At 39.6% G+C, this 24702-nt stretch overlaps 3 protein-coding genes across 10 annotated transcripts; 2 read left to right on the top strand and 1 right to left on the bottom strand.

Moving 5' to 3' along the window:
• Positions 1-1152: 1152 nt before the first annotated feature.
• On the top strand, positions 1153-4398 carry LOC104431186 (protein ACCELERATED CELL DEATH 6-like). The gene is made up of 5 exons (XM_039304661.1): positions 1153-1200; positions 1682-2003; positions 2091-2519; positions 2786-3321; positions 3510-4398. Exons 2-5 carry the CDS (start codon positions 1733-1735, stop codon positions 4209-4211), a joined length of 1938 nt encoding a protein of 645 aa, XP_039160595.1. The 5' UTR covers positions 1153-1200; positions 1682-1732; the 3' UTR covers positions 4212-4398.
• Positions 4399-9376: 4978 nt separating this feature from the next.
• On the top strand, positions 9377-13811 carry LOC104430758 (protein ACCELERATED CELL DEATH 6). Of its 2 annotated transcripts, XM_039304519.1 has the most exons (5): positions 9377-10125; positions 11031-11330; positions 11413-11841; positions 12260-12795; positions 12983-13811. In XM_039304519.1, the coding sequence occupies exons 1-5, from the start codon at positions 10074-10076 to the stop codon at positions 13598-13600; spliced, it is 1935 nt and encodes a 644-aa protein (XP_039160453.1). In that variant the 5' UTR covers positions 9377-10073; the 3' UTR covers positions 13601-13811. The 2 variants fall into 2 exon arrangements, with proteins under 2 accessions (XP_039160453.1, XP_039160454.1); XM_039304520.1 differs by lacking the exon at positions 9377-10125 and having other exon boundaries at positions 10864-11330; positions 12983-13809.
• A 1726-nt stretch (positions 13812-15537) lies between these two features.
• LOC104430757 (probable ribonuclease P/MRP protein subunit POP5) lies at positions 15538-19288 on the bottom strand. 7 transcript variants are annotated; one of them, XR_005547887.1, is made up of 7 exons: positions 19128-19287; positions 18393-18763; positions 18119-18256; positions 17480-17665; positions 16925-17052; positions 16621-16677; positions 15538-16085 (listed from the first exon to the last, which is right to left on the bottom strand). XR_005547887.1 is itself a non-coding variant. In XM_039305666.1 (5 exons), exons 2-4 carry the CDS (start codon positions 18568-18570, stop codon positions 17517-17519), a joined length of 465 nt encoding a protein of 154 aa, XP_039161600.1. In that variant the 5' UTR covers positions 18571-18763; positions 19128-19288; the 3' UTR covers positions 16353-17038; positions 17480-17516. The 7 variants fall into 7 exon arrangements, 2 of the variants coding, with proteins under 2 accessions (XP_039161600.1, XP_039161599.1); XR_005547883.1 differs by having other exon boundaries at positions 15627-16085; positions 16621-16784; XR_005547884.1 differs by lacking the exon at positions 15538-16085 and having other exon boundaries at positions 16353-16784; positions 16925-17038; positions 19128-19288.
• Between the last annotated feature and the right edge of the window lie 5414 nt (positions 19289-24702).

Here is a 24702-nt window from a genome sequence, read left to right on the forward strand (position 1 = left end):
CTCTCTCTCTCTTCTTTGTCAACATCAACAAGAAGAGAGAGAAGGACGAGCCCATGGGCCCTCTCCTCATCTATAATCACTCCACTCATTCCAGCTCCCCCATGGACTTCAGTTTCTAGAGAGAGAGAGAGAGAGAGAGAGAGAGAGAGGCGGTTGAGTGTGGAGAGAGGGAGAGGAAGGCACTGTGTTGGTTCCGAAGAGGGTGGTAAGTGGCTTTATTTTGGTTTGATCAGCTTTTTTCATGTGATTTATGGGTTCTTTTTCTATTCATGGCTATATAGTTCAGCTATAGAAATTTGTTTTTTCTAGTCCCGTTGGTGCAAAGAAGGTCTTACATTTTTGTCATGTATTATTTGTGGGTGCAATACTCTTTGGGCATCATTTCGTTGTGGGATGATTCTCTTCTCTCAGTTGCATGCGTGCTTGTGTGACTAAACTAGTCAAATCGAAAGGTGTATTACTAAATTAGTACAAAAGCAATAAATTTAGGACTTTTTTATACTTTTCCTATAATTCTCTCTCTCTCTCTCTCTCTCTCTCTTCTTCATCAACGTCAACAAGAAGAAGAGAGAGAAGGACAAGTCCATGGGCCCTCTCTTTGTCTATAATCACTCCACTCACTCCGCTCTCCTCTGGACTTTGGTTGAGAGAGAGAGAGAGAGAGAGAGAGAGGCACTTCATTGGTTCCAAAGAGGGTGGTAAGTGGCTTTGTTTTGGTTTGATTAGCTTTTTTCATGTGATTTATGGGTTCTTTTTCTAGTCAAGGCGATGTAGTTCACCTATAGAAATTTGTTGGTTCTGGTGCTGTTCGTGCGAAGGTCTTACATTTTTGTCGTGTATTAGTAGTGGGGACGATACTCTTTGGGCATCATTTTGCTGTGGGGATGATTCTGTTCTATATGCTGGTGTGACTAAATTAGACAAATTGAAAGGTGTAGGATTAAATCAATATCAATGCAATAAATTTAAGACTTTTTTTTTTATACTTTTCCCATAATTCTATCTCTCTCTCACTTCGAAGAGAGAGAAGGACAAGCCTATGGGCCCTCTCCTCGTCTATAATCACTCCACTCACTTCGCTCTCCTCTGGACTTCGGTTTCAAGAGAGAGAGAGAGGGAGAGTGAGATAGAGAGAATTTTTTTGGGGGGGTTTCAGCATGGAGGGGAGAGCAAGGCACTGTGTTGGTTCCGAAGAGGGTGGTAAGTCGCTTTGTTTTGGTTTGATCAGCTTTCCTTCATGTGACTTATGGGTTCTTTTTCTGGTCATGGCAATTGAGTTCACCTGTAGAAATTTGTTGGTTCTGGTGCTATTGGTGCGAGTGGGTGCAAGAGAATGTGAACAGCTAACTTTGTTCAAAATAAAACAGATTTACCCCCAATATTGACGTAGTCATAAAAAAATTCATTGCATCTAACGAGTTTGTTCATTCCAGGTCTCTTTTACTATTGGATTACTTAGAGGGAAAAAAATTAATTGGGTGTAAACTCCACATGGGCAAAGTGTATATTGCCATTTCTTTTATTTATTTTTTCGGCTTTCTTATAAAGAAGAAAAAAGAGATGAATATGCGCATTGGAGACCATTTAACACAACAGTATAATGTGGGTTGGGGAGGTTCATTAAGGCCAATCTCTTTGAACTCGACTTGGTCGTTATAACTCTGCTGAATTTGATTCTTAGGACGCCAGGGCATTTCACTCAAAGTCACAGGGCACAGTCACCCACGGAGAGATGGCTGACCGTCTGCACCAGGAGATGTGGAGGCAGAGAAGGCAGAGACTGGAAGCATTATTAATCAGGGCCGACCAGAACCAGCAACAGCACGATCCTCCACAACCCGACAATATTGTGGATCCCCAGCTATTCTCGGCCGCGAAGGGACGGGACGTGGACAAGTTCATCAAAGCCCTGGAGGATCATTGCGTCAAGGAAAGAGTGTCCTTGCCTGTCCTTCTCCGGCGATGCAGCCCCGCCAAGAATACACTGCTTCACGCTGCGGCAGGTATATTAAAAAGGGTGGGACCATGTTTTTTCTTTTTAAATTAGCGATCTTTTGCGCTCAAATTAACCTGACATGAATGGAATACAGAGAGTGATGATAATGTCAGAGCGGTTATCGAATTCGTCCCTGAGCACTTGATCAACTGTGAGAACTCCAGAGGAGAGACACCGCTTCACATTGCAGCTAGAGCTGGAAAAGCTGGTGCGGTGGAGCTTCTCCTTCCCCAAGGGGTGCCAACATACCCTGACCGTTTCGGCAACTCTGCTCTACATGAGGCCGTGAGGAATCGCCATCACGAGGTGATCAATCATCTGGTGAATAAAGACCCCAGCCTGCTGTATTGTCAAAATAAGGAAAGCAAGTCTCCATTGTGCATAGCAGTCGAATCAGGGGACTTGAAGGTTCTCGAGCCCTTGTTGGAAGCGCTAAACGATAGCGAAGACTGGAGGAGATCAAAGTGTCAAAAGATCTTCGGCATGTCACCTGTTCATGTCGCCATTATACGCAAGGAAAAGGGTAATCCCTACTTTTGTGCTCTCGCTTATTCTTTGATCTTCTTCGTCATCACTCTCTTGTGCTCTTCATTTTGGTTTCCGCTGGTGGTGGAAAAATCAAGTCTCACAAGCAAAGTCTAGGTTAATGAGGCACACGTTAACATATGGTATGATAGCTTGCTATCTTATGGGGCAAAACTCCAGACACTTTGGATCGTCTTGAATGGGATCAAATTCTCTTGAAAATTATAGGCATCGTATTCATCCCAATGGTTGCGTTATATTCAGATATGCTGATCAAGATGTGGGAAAAGAAGCCGTGGCTATTTCAATTGAGAGATGCGGGAGGCGGCACTCCACTCCACTTGGCAGCATACACGAATTATCTCGATGGAGTCAAGTTCTTGATGGAGAAGTGCCCAACAAGTGCCCTGGAGCAAGATGGCACGGATGGGTATCTTCCTATTCATGTTGCTTTCATGATGAATCATATCAAGATCGTCAATGAGCTACTTCAACAATGGCCACACCCCGAGGAGTTTCTAACTAGGCTGGGAGAAAATATTCTTCATGTGTCAGCGAAGTATGGACATATTGTAACTGTCAGATCCATACTGAAAAATCCTCAATTCGATCAGCTCATTAATGCAAGAGATTTTAACGGGAACACACCTCTGCATCTGGCCGCGTTGCACTGCCAACCTTCGGTCATGCTTCTTGCTCGACATAGAAGAGTTGATCTTAACTCGGTAAACATGAATAACATGACAGCTCTTGACGTGGTAGAGCAGGACATCGAAGTATTTAATGCTCCACTTCGGAAGGTATGACCTTTTATTTTTTTCTCACAGGTAATTATACATTGCCAAACATATACCAATCAGAGAAAGAACTAGAACATAAAATTAGTGAGGCATGTCAATTAGTGTACTCTCAACCCATATCTATAATTTAGTTGCCAAAACCATAATGTCTCGATTTCTTTGTTTATTCTTTGACTCACTACTTGCAGAGGCTAACGAGCATAGTTTTGCGATCTGCTGGAACACCGAAAAGTGGAGAATTAGCTATCTGCAAGCCAACCGATCGAAGCCCACGAAAACGATTGAAACCGCAGCAACTGGATGTAATTAAGGACAAAGTGAATACTCGCATGGTTGTGGCGGCGCTTATGGCTTCTGTTACTTTCACTTCTGGTTATTCAGTTCCCGGAGGATATAATGGTTCTAACCCAGATGCAGGAATCCCCATATTGCTCCACAAATCCATGTACAATGTCTTTGTGATTAGCAACTCCGTGGCCATGTATAGCTCCACCATGGCACTCGTGATCCTCTTGTGGACACATATTAATGATCCTTACTTGAGGTTAGCTGCCATTCGCCAATCAAATGGCGCATTGTTGGTAGCTCTTGCCGCAATGCCTCTAGCATTCATGGCAGGTGTCTACGTGACCGTAACCAGACTCCCTTGGCTATCGATTTTTACCTTAGCCTTGGGAGCCGTCGCCCTCTTCATTACCTTGAGTATCTTCATTTTGATGTATACACCGCTTGGGTGCGGACCTCCTCTCATCCGTGCCTTCACCGACAGATTTATTTCTATGGGCCTTATGATAGCGAGGAGAGAGGCTGCAGGGAGTGGGACTGCGGGACGTGATGGGCCTTACGATAGCGTGGAGAGAGGCTGCAGGGAGTGGGACTGCGGGCCGTGAAGCTACATCCATCCAGGACACTCGTGACGATACCCTCCGCCCCCGCTAGGAAGAATGATTTAAGCCTACATGTTCCAGAAAGATGCCGTCTGTTCCAGCCTTGAATTTATTATCTGATCGTTAATTATGTATCGATGTCCGTACCTTTGGCTACTTCTTAGTCACATCAGCTGTTGCTGTTTCGATTCAGTGATCCACAATCCTTTGTGCTTGGCTACTCAATGATATCTATAAATAACAGCTACGGACTTTAGTAATGGAGTCACATCATCACACTGTTGCATTCCCTTTCCCTTTCCTTAACATTAGTCGTTAGACACATAAGTTTACATAACCTAGAAAAGAAAATGAACAATCTCATTCAATCTAATATAATGTTTCTAGGAGAATAAATCAGCATCAGTTTGCCTTGCTTATTAATTTGGGTGTAATAAATAAATCTAAAATAACCAATAAAAAATTTTACTTGTTTTTCTCTCTTATATTATTGACGTATAATGTCTCTAGTCATAATAAAATAAGGGTTAAGAGAATTAAATAGGGCAATATCTACTTATTTGTCAAATTTGATAATTACCTATAAATTTATTGATGTCCACCTGTGATATTTGATAGACCTATCTATCTATCTATATTCACAAACGGGAGAGAGGGTTTTTTTTGCTAAATAAGATTCATCAATTAGTTTATTTCTATAGCTGTCTTATGGGTGCTATTTTCACTTTTAATTTGTTTTTGTGTACAAAATATTGAGAGGTCAAATGAGTTATGAGAAATATTCACTACGTGTTGTTGTCCAGTTATCAGGATGACTACGAGTCTACATTACCAGACAGTTTCAGTGAGATTTCTCAACCTGTTTTGAGGAGATTTCTTTCCATTTTCTATAATTGGTTTGCATAGTCCTTTTCATTCTGATGCTGATAGTATTTTCCATAATTTAAGGAACAACTGCATTTTGGTACGTGCTTAGTAGTTTACAACTCTGTGTATCAAAGACCATCATTGAGAGTAGCAAATGTACGATCGGCACAAATTCTTTATAGCATTTTCATGTTCTCTTGATTTGGTTTTAAGTCACATCACATCACAAAAACCTATGAAACAAATAGAGAATTCATTACAACATCCCATGATGACTTCTATTACTGAATTAAATTGATACAGGTAACAGACTATTCAGGTCTAAGAGATTGGTTCGTCTATGCCGGTTTAATAGTTGGAACATAAAGCGAATATAGATGACATGGTATAAACAGTGACACTAAGAAACCCTTCATCAGTCTCAATCATGGATCGCTACTTTCATTGAATTCAATGAAAAGAGAGCTGCTTCAGCTAGCCATGTGTTTCAAGAGATTCTCGGTGCCTGTGGTGTGGCTTAAACTTTGCGTGTGCAAGGAAGTTTTGTACTTATACAGCCTCTCAGTTTATATAAGGGGGCATTGAGACAGGAATATTCGGCTACTAGCAGACATGACGTCCAAAAACATCTAAACCATCGAATTCGAGGGTTCTTGATGCAATTTGGAAGCATCCGGAGTGCACAAATCAGATGCCGGCTTGCAATCATCAGTTAGTTAGCATCTGAGACACGACAATTAGCATAAAACTAGCTGTTTTATTAATTTATATTGTATTAGAAATCAAATGCATTTCTTCATGAGGGGCGTACAAAGATGACGTTGACACTCGGTGTCTCTTAGCTTTATAGTTTGGAATGTAAGCACAATCAAAAAACATCTAAAGGACACTAGCATTCTCGCTCTAAAGATCCATTAAGCAAACTTGATCCGACTATCATCAACTTACATCTGATTATTAATGACTCGACTCACGAAGACAATAAAGATGAACGACAATCTTACAACCTTTCTTTTGTAGATACGATCTTTATCCGGTGTTATGAATTATGATGATATTTATTACACAAGCATAGCGATATTATACGAAATTGATACTTGAAATAGACCTTGCCAAATTTGATTCCGTTTTACTGGAGTGCCCAAACAATAGACTTGCATACAACATGTCAAAGTTAGAGAACACGAATGCGCCCAAATAGATTAAAAAAAGAGGAAATAAATACATAAATAAAATGGTTAATACCCTAAAAACCCTAAACTGGTACACTTGTGACAAATTTACCAAAAATTATTTTTTTTTACAACCAAAAATGCCAAACTGGTATACCTTTGACAAATTTACTCCAAACTGGTACACTTATGACAAATTTACCCTCTATTAGTTTTCGTTAAATTTTACTGTCAAATTATTAAGTTAGATGACACGTGACAGTTGACCGGTATACCAATTTGGGATTTTACGTTCTGTTTATCACAATTTACAATTTTTGTGATTTTTGTGTGGTATTAATCTAATTTAGTGAATGGTATATTTGTTACGAATTTACCAGCTTATGGTTTTTTATGATCAATCGGGATAAATTTGTCATAGGCGTACCAGTTTTTGGTTTTTCATGGTAAAAAAAATAGTTTGGGGTAAATTTGTCACAAATATACCAGTTTGGGGTTTTTCAGGATATTAATCCTAAATAAAAACAAGAAAAAGATGGTTGTTTGAAGATACCCCAAAATTGTCCCACGAAGTAGAGGACAATCAGACTCTAATCAAGACAGGTGCACACTACCTGCAAAAAACATAACCAATACCAGCAATTCTTTTGTACTTGCGCTCAAACAATATTCTTTTAGCTTCATATTCCACATCGCATCTTGAACCTTGATGTAGATCTGATCACATGAATCGACCAAAACCCATATGATAATTTGGCGATGGATCAACTACTTTCAGTAATGGAAATTTAACCCATGGATGAGATGAGGACTAGGCATGTATTTCAAGTCACAAAAGTAGAAGCCATAAAGCACAATTTGTCCTGGGTTTGGCGGAGTTTTTAGGATAACTTCTTCTTCTTCCCTGTCGGCATTCTTCTTACCTCCATTCAAAATTTTCCAGTAAGGGCTATTTTCCTGATTGTCAGTCTTTAGCCACTAGCCAAACATACGCCCCCCCCCCCCCTCATCAAAATTTCCTTCTTTAAACGGCACCTCCTCACAATAGGTAGCATAGTGCCCTATCTTTCCACAAGAGTAATAGTACTGTGGGAGCCTCTCATACTTAAAGTCCAGCCAGATTTTCTGCCCTGCATTGCTGATAATAAAGCCTGATTGTAGAGGAGACAATAGGTTAAGTTTCACTCTCGCTTTTCCTGTTTTGATAGAGGCATTACTTTTTGTTTTGATTTTAACCGCCGAAACCACTCCAATATTACTTGCTATCCGGCGAACCGCATCTTCCGTAAATCCATTCACATAGCAGCCCATGAATATGAACCCAGAATTCACACGAGTTAAAATCATAGCATTAAGGAGGAATATTCAGCTCCCATGGTTTTAAGACAAGCAGGTGGTTTGCAAAGGACCAAGGACCTTAGTCCATTACCTTATTCTTAGTAATTTCAGTGTCAAAAGTGAAACAGAAAATATCATGTCATAACTGGATTATCTCCACACTTTCTAGCCTCCAAGCTTTCCTCATTGTGTTTTGAAATGCCTGGGAGTTCACCTTTGGGTGTGTGTAGCTGTTCGAGGAGAGTGCATTTGCATTCCTTCATTTTCTCCTCAGAGGCTATATTCTCCATTGGCTTGATAATGTTGGCTAACCACATTCTCCCTAATCGTTTGTAGAGAGACGCCATTTGTTGCTCTGAGTCTTCTGCCTCTTCCATGGCAGCCGATCAAAAAGGAATCAAGCTTTGGGATCAGACAATCCACTTAGTGAGGGATGATTAAAGCAGGCGGGTGTAAGAGGGTCAAGATTTTTATAGTATTTGGGTGGAGAAGGGATAGGGTTTCAGGGAATGTTAGGGTTTTGAGCTACCCCAAAAGATAGAGAGAGACTTTTCGAAAAGAGAGAATTTGGAGGATTCTCACTTTAATTTTTTGACAATTTATCAATTTAGTCCTTCTGGTCAAGTTTGACTAACAATTGATGACTTGGATGTTAACCATTTTCTATGGTATAACCAACGTTGACATGGACAATTTTTACAAATTTTTAAATTTTAATGAATTCTTTTTTATAAACTTTTTAATTCTTTTATTTTTAATATGTTTTTTTCACTATTCTTCCTCCTTGAAGGACCAGCAAGGGTGAGTTGGGGCCTTGGTGACCCCTGCTGACCGTTTGAGGAAGAAGAACACTGAAAAAGCAAAATGAAAATAAAAGAATTAAAAAATTTATAAAAATTTCAAAAAACATTTTAAAAATTGCTTAACTTGTCATTGTCAATGATTTCCGATTTTGACTGAAATGATTACATTAATAAATCATCGACATTTTTAGGACTAATTTGCTAAATTGAAAAGTTTAGAAATGGATTAATCTTTTTACAATTTGTTCATAACCATTTGGACAATTATCACACTTATTCATTGTACTTTATTATTCTTGTTAAACCTCAGTTAACTGTGTTTTTGGATTCTCTTTCTATTAAAGAACTTAAAATCAAGGAAAATTTTCACACATTCTCTACCATGTACCAAGGGACCAACATATAGAGGAAAGTGCTAGCCCAATTGAGAGTTTAATATTAGACATATTAGGGAGTGATCAAAATCGTTTCGCTATTACACACTCTAATACAAAATATGCAAAGGGAGCTTTGATGGAGTGATGAAACTACAATATAAGTGCAAGGAAATGTAAATTTCATTGGAATTGAAATTTGCATTCCAAGGAAATGATGAAATTACATCACACAGATATGAAAAATATATGAAAAGAAAGATAAATAATGTTATGAATACAATTCCAAAATTTAGGATTATAACGATTGTATCAACTCATTTTTCAAGTTCACGGACGAGAAAGAGGAGGGTTTAGCAAAGATGGAGTGTGTGAAATTTAAAAAAACATATATGCTCCGACAAATCCATCCTTCATTCCCGCGAATTTCCCTTGCATTTCATTTCTATCTATTTCTTTCCTGCTCATCTGGTGTCTCTCGAGAGATAAGGGGGAAATATTCAGTGGCTTGCGAGAGTCATGGACCCGGCTGACGTGACGCGCATTAATATGACTAGGTACATTTAGAAATTGACACGTGTCCTAATTAGAAAAAATCGAAAAAATAGATTCTCTCTCCTCATCTCCATCACAGCCACCATCTCTCCGGCCAGTTGAGAATCCACCGTCCAACTTCGGCCCTGTCCACCGTAACCTCCATCTTCAAAGCCCACCTCCCACCATGGCTACAGCGGCAAGTCCCTTCCTCCGCCTTGAACGATTATGGAGTCTCTCTCTCTCTCTGGTGTCCTCTTCCATCGTCCTCCCTTCGAGTTCCTCCAGCGAGCTCCTTCCGTGAAGTGCGGCCGCGACAATCTGGAAACATGGTCGCTCGAGCTTTACCCTGGCCACAAGCTAGCTCGAGAAGCCATGGCCTCATCCAGATCTGGACGAGCAACATTGGAGCCAACCGCGAGCGATGACGAAAGGGATGGAGACGGTGGCTGGAGGCTGGAGAGGAGGTGTGCGAAGAAGAAGATAAAAATTAAATTTTTATTTATTTTTATTCCACTCGGCAGACACGTATCAACCTATTCTTGGACATTGGTAAAAAAGCGCACCGGCACAATTCATGCGGTACTTGCAACCACAATATTTTCTCCCTTCTCTCTCTCACTTCTTCGTCAACGTCAACGAGAAGAGAGAGAAGGACGAGCCCATGGGCCCTCTCCTCGTCTATAATTACTCTACTCACTCTACTCCCCTCTCGACTTTGATTTCACAAGAGAGAGAGAGAGAGAGGTTACAAAGCGAAAGAGAGAGGGGGAGAGGATGAGCGTGGAGAGAGAGAGAGGAAGGCACTGTGTTGGTTCCGAAGAAGGTGGTGAGTGGCTTTGTTTTGGTTTGATCAGCTTTTTTCATGTGATTTATGGGTTCTTTTTTCTCTTCATGGCGATGTAATTCAGCTATAAAAATCTGTTGGTTTTGGTCCTATTGGTGTGAAGAAGGTCTTCATTTTTGTCGTGTACTCTTTGTGAGGATCTATTATTTTTAGTGATTCAAATCTTGTCTAGATAAATTCTTTTGTTTAATTTAAATCTTGCCCTTGATATATTTCTTGTAATTGAAGCTTGCATAGTATACAAGTTTAAGGGTTTTAGTTACACAAAAAAAGTGTGGATATTTTCTTACCCTTTATCAAAAAAAAAAAAAAGTGTGGATATTTAAGTGTGGATATTAATGTCATAATTTAAGGTTATTAGTGGCATTTCTTTTACTTTTTTTTAATTCTTTTTTGCAATTTGATTTTATAAGGTGTAAAATATCTTTTAAAAAAATTAACCCATATATCGACATAATTTTCTTTTTCTAATTTTAAAATTTTGGAATACTTTTTAAAATTTTGAAGAGAAGGTGGACGAGTAACTTCGTTCAAAAGAAAACATATTTACCCCCAATACTGATGCGGTCGTAAAAATCTCATTGCTTCCAATGCGTTTGTTTGTTCTAGATTTTTTTACTGTTCGATCACTTTTGGGGAAAAAAATTAATATGGTGTAAATTCCACACGGGCAACGTGTATTTTGCCATTTCTTAATTTTTTTTTTTTTTTTTTTTCTTATAAAGAAGGAAGAAGAGATGAATATGCGCATTGGATACCAATTTTAACACAACAGTAAAATGTGGATTGGGTAGGTTCATTAAGGCCAATCTGGTTGTACTCGACTTGGTCGCTATAACTCTACCTGAATTTGATTCCTAGGACACACCAGGGCATTTCGTTCAAAGTCACAGGCCATAATCGCCCCCACGGAGAGATGGCTGAGCGTCTGCACCAGGAGACGTGGGGGGAGAGAAGGCGGAGACTGGAAGCATTATTAATCACGGCCGACGTGAACCAGCAACAGCACGATCCTCCACAACCCGACAATATTTTGGATCCCCAGCTTTACTCGGCTGCGAAGGGACGGGATGTCGACGAGTTCATCGGAGCCCTGGAGGGTCATTGCATCAGGGAAAGAGCGTCGTTACCCATTGTTCTCGGGCGACGCAGCCCCTTGGGGAATACACTGCTTCACGCTGCGGCAGGTATATTAGAAAGGTTGTGGCCGATCATTTTACTATTCTCAAACTTTCGCACTCAAATTAACCTGATACCGTTGGAATACAGAGACCAGTGATAATGTCAGAGCAATCATCGATTTCGTCCCTGAGCACTTGATCTCTTGTAAGAATTCCAAAGGAGAGACGCCGCTGCACATTGCAGCTAGAGCTGGGATTGTCGGTGCGGTGGAACTTCTCCTTCACCGGGGGGGCCTAACATGCACTGACCACAACGGCAACTCCGCTCTGCACGAGGCTGTGAGGCACCGTCGTTATGAGGTGATCCGTAAACTGGTTAATGAAGACCCCAATCCGCTGTATCGTCAGAATAAGGAAAGCAAGTCACCATGGTGCGTAGCAATCGAAACAGGGGACATAGAGGTTCTCAAGGTCTTGTTGGCAGTACCAAACGACGGTGAAGACGAGAGGAGATTAGAGACTAAAGATGTCTTCGGCATGTCACCCGTTCACGTTGCCATTATGTACCGGAATATGGGTAAACCCTACTGTCGTGCTCTCGCTAATTCTTTGATCTACTTGGTCACTCTTTTGTTTTTTCAATTTGGTTTCCCGATGATTTTTGGAGTTCTGATACCCTGTTGGATTGTGGAAGTGTGGCTTAGTTCTTGGTATTGATGTGCAAGTGTCTGTGTGTGGGATATATTTGGCATAGACACAAAGGGACAAGGAGACGGTTGCGTGTACATTTCCCTTCTTGACGGAAAAAACGAATTTCACAAAGAAAGTCTAGTTTAATGAGTCACGTGCTCACATGGTTTGATAGCTGACTACTTTGGGCAAGATCGTGAGACAAACTCCCGATACTTGAGATCATCTAGAGCAGGATCAACGCCTATTGAAAAATTACAAACTTGTGTTCATCCCATATGATTATATTTTTGTATTGGTTTTAGATATGCTGGAAGAGATGCAGAAAACGAAGTCGTGGCTATTTCAAGTGAGATACTTAGAACAGGGCACTCCACTCCACTTAGCAGCGTACACCAATTATCTTGATGGAGTCAAATTCTTGATGCAACATTACCGAACAAACGCCCTGGAGCAAGACAGCACGCTTGGTTATCTTCCTATTCATGTTGCGTGCATGATGGGTCACGTCAAGATCGTCAACGAGTTACTTCGACGATGGTCAGACCCTGCAGAGTTTCTAACTAGGCTGGGACAAAACATTCTTCACGTGTCAGCACAGAATGTATGCACTGCAACTGTCAAATACATATTGAATAATCCCAAATTCAATAGCCTCATAAATGCAAGAGATTTAGAAGGGAATACGCCTCTGCATGTGGCGGTGTCGCATTACCAACCTTCAGTCTTGCTTCTTGCACGAGACAGCAAAACTGATCTTAGTTTGATCAATCATAATAACATGACGGCTCTCGACATGATAGAGCGAGACATTATAGCATCTGATGATTTAATCTCGAAGGTACGACCTTTTACACTTTTTTCATGGATATTATTCATTGCAAATTGTTTTACCAATCAGAGACAGAACTAGAATAAATAGTTAGTGAGGCATGTCAATTAGTATGCTCTCACCCAGATCTATAATTTAGTCACCAAAATCATAATGTTTTGATTTCTTCGTTTATTCTTTGACTTGCTGCTTGCAGCGTTTTATATGGGCAATTTTGCTTTCTGCTGGAGCACCAAGAAGTATGGAATCAGTTATCTGCGATCCTACTGGTCAGATCCCACTGAAACGATTGATACTATCGAGAGCGGGTACGCTCACGGAGCACGTGAGTACTCTCTTGGTCGTGGCGACACTTACAGCCTCTGTCACTTTCGTTTCTGGATTTTCCGTTCCCGGAGGATATTATGGTTCTGACACAAATGCTGGACTCCCGGCATTGCTCCACAAAGCCATGTACAATGTCTTTGTGATTAGCAACTCCACAGCCATGTACAGCTCGATCATGGCAATCGTGCTGCTCTTATTGTCAATTATTAATCATCCTTACGTGAAGGGAGTGGCCATTTTCCTATCAGTGATGCCATTGTGGGTAGCTATTACCGCAATACCTTTGGCATTCATGGCAGGCATCTACGGGACCGTAACCAAACTGTATTGGCTCTCGATACTTGTCTTGGTCCATGGATCCCTCGCCCTCTTCTTTTTCTTGAGTATTTTCATTTTGTTGGTTTTTCCGCATGGGTGCAGAAATCCTCTTATACGTCGCTTCAGCGACCAGATCACTTATTGGATTCTTTGGATAGGAAGACCGTAGAGAGCGGGACCGCGAGACGTGCCCCTTCCCCTTCCCCCTTCCCACCGAATAGATGATTTAGCCTACAGGTTCCAGAAAGATGGCGTCCGATCCCTTCTCTTCTCAAATCTATTATCTTCTCACCAATCATGTACCAACATCTGTACCTTCAGCTCCTTTTTAGGTTATTTTTATTTCATAAAAAAAGTAATGATTCGAAAGTTATTTTTCTAAAATAATCATTTATATAAATTGAAATAATTAGTCAATAAAAATATTTTAATTATCAACAATAATTTATATTTAAATATCTATGATGATAAAAATTTTATTTATTTATTCATTACAAGTAATCATTTTAAGAAAATATTTTTTAAGTAATTTGTCTTTTATGAAACAAATGCACTCTTAGTTATATTAGTTGTGGCTCTTTCAAGTTGGCTAGGCTACCTACCTATCTACGTAGTGATGTTTGTAATTTAGTGATTGTGATAAACTCCTCAATGATATCAATAAAATATAGAAAAGTTTGGCAAAATGGAGTTCTGTAATTGAACCGTATCATCACAAAGTTGCATTCTTTTTCACTTTCCTTGAGATTAGTTAGATACATACCTTTACATTAATTAGATCAAAAAATGAATCATATCAATCAATTTAATATAATGTTTCCAAAAAAATATATCAACATGGATTTGTCTTCCTTATTAATTTGGAAATGATAATGATGTATTGGTCAATAAATCTAAACTCACCAATTAATGATTTTATCTTTTTTTTAGGGAAAATTACAAAAAAGAAGAAGATCATAATCCTATTGCAATTGGACCAATGTAGTTCTACACTTTTTTTTAGCTAATTCAGTTTTAAACTTATTATAATTGTGTCGATTCAATCAATTTGCCCAATTTTAGCTAGTTAGTGCTGACGTGGATGTTGACTATCCAGCCGACAATGACGTAGATCATTTTAAATAATATTTTATTTTTTCAATTTTTCATTAATTTGTCTTTTTTTCTTTTTTCTTTTCTTCCTTCTTTGCTTCTATTCCCACAATGGCCGGCGGAAAAAAAAAAAAAAACAGCAAAAAAGGAAGAAAAGAAAAAGAACAAAAAAGAAAAAACTTAATAAAAAATTCAAAAAATAAAATATTATTAAAAATGTCTACGTCAGCGTCAATCAGACGAACCAATGTCCACGTTAGCGTCGGCCAACCAAAATTAACTAAATGAACTGAATTAGTATAATTATAAAAAGTTTGAGACTAAATTGATCAAAAAAAAGTTTAAAACCAAATTGATATAATTATAATAGATTTATAATTTTTTTTTGTTATTCTCCTACTTTTCTCTTTTATAATATTGACATATAGTGTTTCTCGTTATAATAAAGTAAGGGTTACGAAAGTGTAGGGTAATATATCTGCTCCCTTTTTTAAAGCTATCTATTTACCTATAAAATTATAGAAGTACACCTATGATATATGATCTCATGTACACACACACACACACACACACACACATATATATATATATATATAGATAAACACACATACACATATTTACATATAGGAAAGAGGGTTTTGCTCGCTAAATGAAGATCATTAATAATTTATTTCTATAGCTTGTCTTATGGGTGCTATTTTAACTTTTAATTTGCTTTTGTGGACTGAAAATTGAGAGGTCAAATGAGTTATGAGAACCATTAGTCTGTGATCCAGTTATCATGATGACCATTAGTCTATATTACTATATAGTTTCAATGAAATTTCTCAACCTGTTTGAGCAAATATCTTGCATTTTTCTGTATTTGGTTTTTATACTCCTTTTCATTATGATGTTGATAGTCTTTTCCATAATTCAAGGAACAACTGCATTTTTGCACGTGGTTAGCAGTTTACAACTCCATGTATCAAAGACCATCATTGAGAGCAGCAAATGTTCAATCGGCACGAATTCTTTCTATCATTTTCATGTTCCCTTGATTTGGTTTTAAGTTGCGTTACATCACAACAGCCAATGAAACAAATAGAGAATTCAGTACAACATACCGTAATGACTTCTATAACTGAATTATATTGATACTGGTAATAGATTATTCAGCTTTAAGAGATTGGTTCGTCTGCACCAGTTTAGTAGTTAAAACGTAAAGAGAATATAGATGACATGGTACAGTGACACTTGGAAACGCTTCATTAGCCCCAATCATGGATCGCTACTTTCCTTGAATTCAATGATAAGAGAGCTGCTTCATCTGGCTATGTGTTTCCAGAGATTCTTGGTGCCTGTGGTTTGGCTCAAACTTTGTGTGCGCAAGGAAGTTGTGTACTTGTACAGTCCCTCTCAGTTTATATAAAGGGGGATTGAGATGGTAATGTTCAGCTTTTGGCAGATACACGACGTCCAAATACATCTAAACCATCGAAATCAAGGGATCTCAATGCAATTTGGAAGCATCCAGAGTGCACAAAACAGATACAGGCTTGCAATCATCATTTATTCAGCACCTGAGACTCGACAATTAGCATAAAAATTAGCAGTTTTATTAATTCCTATTGCATTAGAAATTGAATACCTCCATGACTTTTAAGGGCGTACAAAGATAACGTTGACACTCGGTGTCTCTTAGCTTTATAGTTCGGATGTAAGCATAGTACAGAAACATCTAAAGGATACCAGCATTCTCGCTCTAAAGATCACATTAAGCAAACCTGATCTGACTTTCATTAACTTACATCTCATTATGAATGACTCAACCCATGAAGACAATAAAGATGAATGGACCTTCTTTTATTGATATGGTATTTATCGGGTGTCATGAATTATGATAATATTTATCACAGAAGCACGGTGATATCTTATGAAATTAATACTTGAAATAGACCTTGCTAAATTTGATTCCATTTTTCTGGAGTGCCAAATCAATAGACTTGCATATGACATGTCAGAGTTAGAGAACACCAATGTGCCCAAACCAAAAAAAAAAAAAGAGGAAATAAATACATAAATAAAAACAAGAAAAAGATGGTTGTTTGAAGATACCCCAAAATTATCTCATGGAGTAGAGGGCAATCAGACTCAAGTCAAGACCGCTGCACCCTGCCAGCAAAAAACATAACTGGTACCAGCAATTCTTTTGTATTTGTGCTCAAACAATAATCTTTCGGCTTCATATTCCACATTGCATCTTGAACCTTGGTGTAAATCTGATCAAATGAATCAACCAAACCCATATGATCATCTCACTATGCGATCACCCACTTTCAGTAATGGAGATTTAACCCATGGACGAGATGAGGTGTAGGCATGTCTATCAAGTCACGGCAGTAGAAACCATAAAGCTCACCTGGCGTGTCTGATATACGGAATATCAACTCCAGTGAGAAGAGAGCTGAGGGGGCTTGAGGAAGAAAAGGAAAGTTATCATCCTTAAGGTGAAAGTTGAAAAGGGTTTCTTGCCCTGCTTCCATAGACCTGCAAAGACAGTGACGTCAAGATCAAATTAGACATAAAGCCTAGAAGATACAGCAACATTGACAAACAGAGGATGCACTGAGAAGAGTCATATATAAAAAAATTTAGGAGACATAATACATACGCATACAGATAGATTTCTGTTACCAATTGGCAGATTCTGTAAGAAGTGGAAATACCAAATTCAACTGCTTTTGAAATCTCAGTCACCATAGTTTAATTTGGAATATCAAATGCAGGTGTTGTCCAGTAAAAATTCATGACATTTATAAGCACTCCCAAGAAACAAGGACAAGATTCTTGCCAACAGCCAACATATACACCATTTAGAGATTCAGCTCAGGTGCTTAAATTATATGCTACTGAATTGAAACTTGAAAGATCATATAAAAGGAAGAAAGAAAACCAAAATTGCTCAAGATCATACCAGCCAGAGGTGTGTACACTGTACAAGTGCAGAGCTCCTAGTGCTCCAAAATTTTAATCTTTTCTTGGTAGTTGTGCATCTGCTGAATCACCTCAGGTGAGAGACAAGACCCGGAGGCAAGCTTGTACTGCTCAAATTTCAACTCATCACACTTCAAGGCAGCTTTTTTACCGGCCTTGATGCTTCCTGGCACCAATAGAAACCTCACTCAATCAGCTTCCAGAAAAAGATCTCACTCTTTCCACCAAATAATTATGCATGATGCCATTGCCAGTTGAAAAAAAATGCGAGCTAATAACCTCACATGAAATTTTCCCAATCTGCAAGAAAATCATGCTAGTTTCACAATAACAGCACTGCAAATTTTCAGCATCCATTATGCTTTCAAAGTTCAAGCTTCAGTTAATGCGACTTGTGTAAAAAAGAATTAAAAAAACACATTTCAAGAATCCAGGTGCTATTGTTCTCCTGTTAAGAAGGATTAAGACAAGATATTTTTACAAAAGCCGATCCCACTAAGCTAACCCACTTACAATCGCTAGTGGGAGAATACAGCGTTAATTTCATGATTCAATTTCAACAACTAAAGGGTGAATTTTTGTGCTATTCAGCATCCCGCTCGACACTCGTTCGACTCACCGCTCAAGTCGAGTAAATTAAACAGCACCGGGCAATTTCCGACGCTCGTGACCAAGGTGATCGCAGCCCAAACCTTCTGGTGCTCCTCCCTAGAAGCTCTGATGATGCAAAGCTTCGTGATGGGATTTACATACTTCACTGCACGAAAGATCGCAACCACATGGGTTGACCATGACCGAATCGCAGAACTTGGTAGCGGAAACAACAGAGAATTCAACCTCCAAACACCTGCTGATTCCAGGATAGGAGGGATCCCATAAAGAAGGAAGAGTACCTTGAAAGGATCCGAGAGACGAAGCGAGGCCGCACTCCCCGAAGTTCACGAGGATGCTGTCCCGTATCGCTTTGGATACGTTGAATTGAGTGAGTATGATGGGGTCATCCACCGCGAGCTCTCGATTCGGATCCAAGAATACCTCCATCACCATGTACCGGTTCTTGAATCCCACCATGATCTTCGGCCCCACTGCGACAGCCGCCTCCGCTGTTTCAAGACCCTAGCAACGCAGAGAGTCTTCGGAGATGGAGGAGGAGGGGCGTTTGACGGTTCTATGAGCAAAAAGAACCGGACCGAACCTGAACCGGTAAATATCGGTCCGGTCCCGGTTCCAGGTGAGGACCCATTCACCGGACCCGACCGATAGCCTTTTTTTTTTTTTTTTTAATATTATTATTACAAAAATGAAAACCCAAATTAGTTAATTTTATCCAGAAAACCCTAATTAGTCGATCCGACAAAGAAAGAGCCTATTTTTCGACAAAGCAGAAGACGGCCAGGTTGCGGATCGAAGCGAGGACGCGGTGGAGGTCGAGGGAGGCAAGAGAATTGGAGAAAAGCCAAATCGGCAAGGGCAGGCAACAGCAGGTTCCGAAATCTCCAAGCCACTTCTCCGGGCTGCTCAACCAGTAGGCAACGGAGAAAGATCGAATACGGAGTCGGCGAGAGATTCAGCAGATCGAAGGGTGGTGGGGGCGCGATGAGAGATGGAGAGGGAGAGGGAAAGGGAACCTTGAGCATGGGCTATGGAGATGGAGGAGAGGCGGAGACGATCTCTCAACACCTCTCGCACCGAACCGAACTCGCCGTCCATATCCTGCTGATCCTCGCCCGCAGTTCTCCTCCGTCACCATCACAGATGAAATCGTCTTTTCATCTCTTCTCTTTCGAAATGGGAAACAGGGAGAAACAGAGTAAGAAAAACGCCGGTTCCGGTTTTAACCGGGAACCGACCCGCCGCGGCTTGTTTTATGGGCAATCGGGCCTCTACAGAAAGGCCCACTCGGATGAAGCAGATTTGGGCCTGACTTTCCGCTAGCTAGCGAGCCCTCGAAGGCCCACCGACCATCTCGGCACCCGTTCAATAAGTCCAGTTTTTTTTTTTCAATAAGTCCAGTTGACCGGGCGCACTTTTCTCTGCGTTCGCGACTCGGACGGCGACACGTGGAGGGCGAGACAGTTCAAAAGTCCACCCACCCCCCTTCATTTTCTCCCAATCAGGACGCAAAACAAAAACAAAAATTAAAAATAAAAATAAAACGTTGGAATACAGCGGTCGATATCTTGTTCCTCCTATGAAAAGCTTCACCAATAAGGGCATCGACATGGTCCAGATAAATCTTGTTCTCCTATGAAAAACTTTCGGTGCTGACAACACGGAAGATATGCAGATTTTTTGCTGGAGAGGAAGCCCATTGGAGGAAGCAAGACGAAAAGTCCGGAAGGATTCCGTGATCAAGAATGCCGAAGACCGATCACGAATCTTTTCTAGCTAAACTAAACACAGTCCTTGGAATCTAAGGTTGGTTTCTCTCTGAAGTGAGCAATGAAAAAGGCTCTAAGATAGTTGCGTCAGTTGTTATTTAGCACTACGAATGTGTGCGGAAAGATAAAATTGGAATCGGCAAAGAAAACTCATTCAGTCTTACTAGCTTCGAGGAAAGTCCAGAGACAGGCCCTAACCAGACTCCATTAGCTCTTCCATTTAAAGCCCGCTAGATACCCTTTGATTTGTAAGGGTGCCAAGGAGGAAAGGAGCCAGGAAATCAATTTTCAATGCATTCGTATCTGCAAGAACCTTCTAAATGAGCAAGAACCTATGTATCATTAGCTGCAAAAAGTTGTCGAATAGCAAGACTAAAGATTTTCTACGAAGGGCATCGATAACCACGGACGGATTGATGTGCATCCTTACATCCATAACATTCGCAGGATTTATTTATCCAATATTAGGCATAATTAAATCAAAAGAAAAATATTATTAGATTATAGCCAATCCTCCTGCAAATCAAAGATATATTATTCTGCTTAATCATTATCATATTAGAATTCTTAAGTTTATCTTATTGTTCTTAAATCATTTTAATGGGGAAAATTAATCCAAAAAGTTTTAAACTTATTGCACTTTTATAAATTCAGTCCAAAATCTTTCAATTATGTCAATTAAAATCTAAATTTTTTTACATTTTGCTAATTAAATCATTCCGATAAATTTTGATCGGAAATCGCCCAATGATTGCTTGTTATTTATGACACGGCTGGCAATAACATAAATTTTTCAATAATATTTCAATATTATTAAACTTTTTTTATTATTTTTTATGATTTTCGTTATTTTTTGCCTTCCTTTCATTCTTTTGCTAGTGACTAACCACTAGCTATAAGCGATGGCCAAGGGGACTACCTTGCTTGGGCGAGGATCACCATCACTAGCCATAGGCAAGTCCTAGCCAGTTAAGCCCCAGTGAAGCCGACCCTTGCCTGGGCCAATAAAGATGAATGACTCAACCCATGAGGACAATAAAAATGAATAACATCTTCGTGACCTTCTTTAATGGATAGAACCAATTGATGCCAATGGTCCAATTCCAGCCTTTGAGCTTAATTTTCCATTTTTCACTCACTGCCACTCACGTACAAAAGACATACCCACAATGCTCATTCAGGAGCTCCCTCATGGCTGGCTCTCTTTTTCCTTCCATAAGCACATACGCCCTCTGAAATCAGCTCTCTCTCTCTCTCTCTCTCTCTCTCTCTCTCGGCCTCACCTCGATCTCAATCACCTTCAGCCCACCATCTCCCCTTCTCCTATGTCCGTCGCGTTCCCTCTTCATCACCGACGCCTCCTCATTCCCTTCCACCGTTGCTTCCATCTCGCTCTTCCTCTCGGCTGCCGAGCTTCACCACCTTGCCTCCTGTTCACTCTTATCGCTCATTCACCTTAGTCACCGCCATCCCCATCTCGGCCCCTTGCCATTAGCTCAAGTCGCTGTTCTCGCCACCCCCTCCTCACCATAAGGTCACTCCCTCGACTCCACCATCTCCACCTCATACCATACCGTAGCTGCTCGCTCCATCGCTACCATCTCTGCCGCTGCTTACTTTCTTTAGCTCACCCTCACGCAATTGTAGTCTCTTGGTCTTATCATCTTCATCTTTCGTCTTCTCCATCTTCTCACCATACTCTCTCGGTCACTCACTCTCCAAATCCGTCTTTCCCTCGTCTGTATTAGCTCTCGGTTTCTTGGTTCCTCTCGGCAATCTCCCTCTTAAAGGTGTCTCCTTTTCATTTTGTTTTTGTTGGAGGCAGGAAAATAAACGGCTCTCGCTTTCTGTTCAGATCTGGTAGTGTTTGAGGCCGGACATTCGATGACCGGCATATCTTTATCGTGTTCCATCTTATCTTGTTATTGCTGTTATTGTTATCATTATTGTTGGTGCTTATTTCCTTGTTTGATCCCTCTTAAGCATTAAAAAAAAATCTTCAGTCTTATCTCTTCCCATCTAGGGGATTATTTGCTTTTTTTTGTGCCTCTAAACGCATCGTTTGTCATCCTTGGCTCGCTGGTTTACTTTGTATCCCTGGTCACCACTTGTTGAACTTGAACTAGGAAGACCTTGACCTCATTAGAGTGTTGATTTCCGTCGATTTCTTGTCATTTTAAAGTGTTCTATGTCGTGCCAGCCGCTGTGGACTTGCTGGCCGCCACCATCCAGCTCATGGTGGTGCCAATTCGGCCTCGCCTTGGTCCTCTAATGAGTCCCGGGGTGGTCCTATTGCATTATCACATCATTCCCAGGCATTTTTTTTGTATGTTTATATCATATTGTTATCGAACATTTTGGTTGTTGATTTTTCATTTATTGCCACATTCTTAGCACAGATTAGATTTTAATCATCTTATCGTGAACATTAAAAGAAAAAAAAAAGAGGAATGTATGGTAGAAGTGCTAGTGCTGACATCAAATTAACATTTGTATGCAATTTCGCAACTCGGTTGATCCTTGGAATTCTCGGTTTTGCCCCATCCATATTGGACCATGGCTTGTCAGGTGTGTAGAGGGGGATTCTCGAAGTGGCCGAGGGCGGCCCTAGGTTGCCCTTTTGCCTTAGTATAGGCATCGAAGTCGAAATTGTATTTGCAGACGTCGTTATGATCATATTTGTGTAATTGTGATTTACTTTTGGTCACATTTGCCTTAGCATGTTTATTGTCGTTTGATGTGTAATCGCATTTTCTTTAAAATAGACATGGAAAAAAAATTAATAAAATTAAAAAGTAAAAAAAAAAAGTTGGTATCTTAATAATCAAGTGACATTTTAGTGATCGAATGACATTTTAGTAGTATTTAGGTAGAATAGAAGTTAGTTTCAATTAAAAGATGAAGATTAAAAAGTGATAAATGAAGAGTGGAATTGCTTTTAGCTTAGAATTGTATATTAGGCTAGGTTTAGTCCATTCTTGATTAATGTATCATTGTTATCATTTAGTTAGGAAATTCACATTATTTAGTTTAAGTATTTCCAGGTTCAGTTACGAGTATCATTCACAGCGGTCTTATCCCGAGACATAATAATAATAAGGTCTTGTCTAATTTTTCCCAACATTTCTCAAGTCGATATTGTACCCATTTTATCTACATTTTTTTTGTTTGATGTTGGATAATTATGTTGTTATGAAATTACTTGGTTGGTAGATATAATTCTGCAAATTCGCCATACATGGTCACCTAGATGGATGTGCCTAAGAATTAAAAAATGATCGCATGATCAAACTTTTTCAAAACAATGAGCGAAGGCCACTTCAGTGGTCACGGCGAAGTCACCGACCAAACTTAAGGTGGAGAAATTATCCAAAAAGCCCTAAACCTATTTAGTTATAAACTTTTTAATTTTACAAATTGAGTTCTAAACATTTTTACATTTCGTCGGTTGAGTATGTCTAATCAATTTTGATTGCAAATCACTAACGTTGATGTTAGCTACCTTACATCTCGGTGCTAACGTAGACGATTTCTAATTATATTTTAATATGTTAATATTTAGGACTCGATTGATAAAATTACTAATAAAAATATTAACAAAATTAAACTATTAAGGATTGATTTGGTAAAAGTGTAATAGGTTTAGAACATTTTTGAATAATTTTTCCGTTTGAGGTTTCGTGACTATTTGAGTTTGCAGTTCTCAAGGGGCATTTTGGGGTAAAAGGGAAATTTTAGTAAGTTCTAAGGGCAAGAAAGGCTTTCCGAAAATGTTGCAAAGCCAGGGCAAGGAAGGACTTGCTTTGGGCTTTGCTTATGCTAGCTTTCATCCAATGTAAGTTTTTTATGAGACATTAACTATTGAGCAAAAGCTAAGATTGTGGTTTGAGGACTGACCCATCTGCTTTTTGCCCTCTCTAAGTCTCTATAGAGGAATTAATGTTTTGGTTAAATGTTGTGTGTTCAGCTCACAGGGACCCCCTCCCTCCCTCTCTCTCGCAATGGTCTCCAATACTAATAAAGAGGGCAGCTGGGACCTGAATTTGCCTTTTTTTGGCCTTTGGATGGTTCTGTTTTTCCCAGCTAGAAGCTTATAATTTCTGAACCTTTGCTCATCCTCCCCCACTGTCTCTTTTCCATTACCTCCCTAATTGCCTTGCTTTGCGGAAGGCGATGATGATGCAAGTGGCAAGACTAAAGGATAATGGACTGATTCCTTCATACCAAACATGCAATAACTACTTTAAGCAAGGAATCCCATAAGCCCTTGTTGAAGCGGAGAAAATTTGTAAAGTGATTCATAAGTCGAGACCTACATTGAACTGCATCACCTCAGACAATCCTAAAAAGAAAAGAGATGGGGGGTCCACTTAAAAAGACAGAAATATGATACTACTAAGAGATATAACCATTGGGAGTTGCTCCAGTAACCACCCTTCCCATATAGGAATGGGGAGGTGGGGAATTTGAATCCCCACTTTATCAAGGGGCTAGGGATGGGGACATTTAATTTTAGGTGTGCAAAGAAGTATGGATAAAAGTTTGAAAGTGAGTTGAAAGTTAAAATAATATAGACAAAAAAAAAAATAAAAGAAAGATATGATATGAAGTATGAACCATGCCTACAAGAACCTGTTTCAACTTTTCTTAAATGCTATAACGCTCTCTTTTTGCAACTACATTAAAAACCATATTTGGGAGTAGATATTTAGCTGTGACTCCTTTGACCTTAGAAATTAGGAAAAAGTACATAAAAAAAAAGTCAAAAACTTATTGAATTGATATCAATTCAGTTTTAAATCTTTCAATTATTTCGTTTTAG

The sequence above is a fragment of the Eucalyptus grandis genome, chromosome 11 (genome assembly GCF_016545825.1).
Source record: "Eucalyptus grandis isolate ANBG69807.140 chromosome 11, ASM1654582v1, whole genome shotgun sequence".
NCBI classification, from domain to species: Eukaryota; Viridiplantae; Streptophyta; class Magnoliopsida; order Myrtales; family Myrtaceae; genus Eucalyptus; species Eucalyptus grandis.

Bases quoted from the DNA above. Each gene is read 5' to 3' on its own strand.
- LOC104431186 (XM_039304661.1), top strand. From the start codon at position 1,733: ATGGCTGACCGTCTGCACCAGGAGATGTGGAGGCAGAGAAGGCAGAGA. The intron at 2,520-2,785 runs GTAATCCCTACT...CGTTATATTCAG, and splicing joins CATTATACGCAAGGAAAAGG to ATATGCTGATCAAGATGTGG. The intron at 3,322-3,509 runs GTATGACCTTTT...CACTACTTGCAG, and splicing joins TTAATGCTCCACTTCGGAAG to AGGCTAACGAGCATAGTTTT.
- LOC104430758 (XM_039304519.1), top strand. From the start codon at position 10,074: ATGAGCGTGGAGAGAGAGAGAGGAAGGCACTGTGTTGGTTCCGAAGAA. The intron at 11,331-11,412 runs GTATATTAGAAA...GTTGGAATACAG, and splicing joins ACTGCTTCACGCTGCGGCAG to AGACCAGTGATAATGTCAGA. The intron at 11,842-12,259 runs GTAAACCCTACT...TATTGGTTTTAG, and splicing joins CATTATGTACCGGAATATGG to ATATGCTGGAAGAGATGCAG.
- LOC104430757 (XM_039305666.1), bottom strand. From the start codon at position 18,570: ATGGTGGGATTCAAGAACCGGTACATGGTGATGGAGGTATTCTTGGAT. The intron at 18,257-18,392 runs GTACTCTTCCTT...TCTTTCGTGCAG, and splicing joins GTCTCTCGGATCCTTTCAAG to TGAAGTATGTAAATCCCATC. The intron at 17,666-18,118 runs GTGAGTCGAACG...TATTGGTGCCAG, and splicing joins TAATTTACTCGACTTGAGCG to GAAGCATCAAGGCCGGTAAA.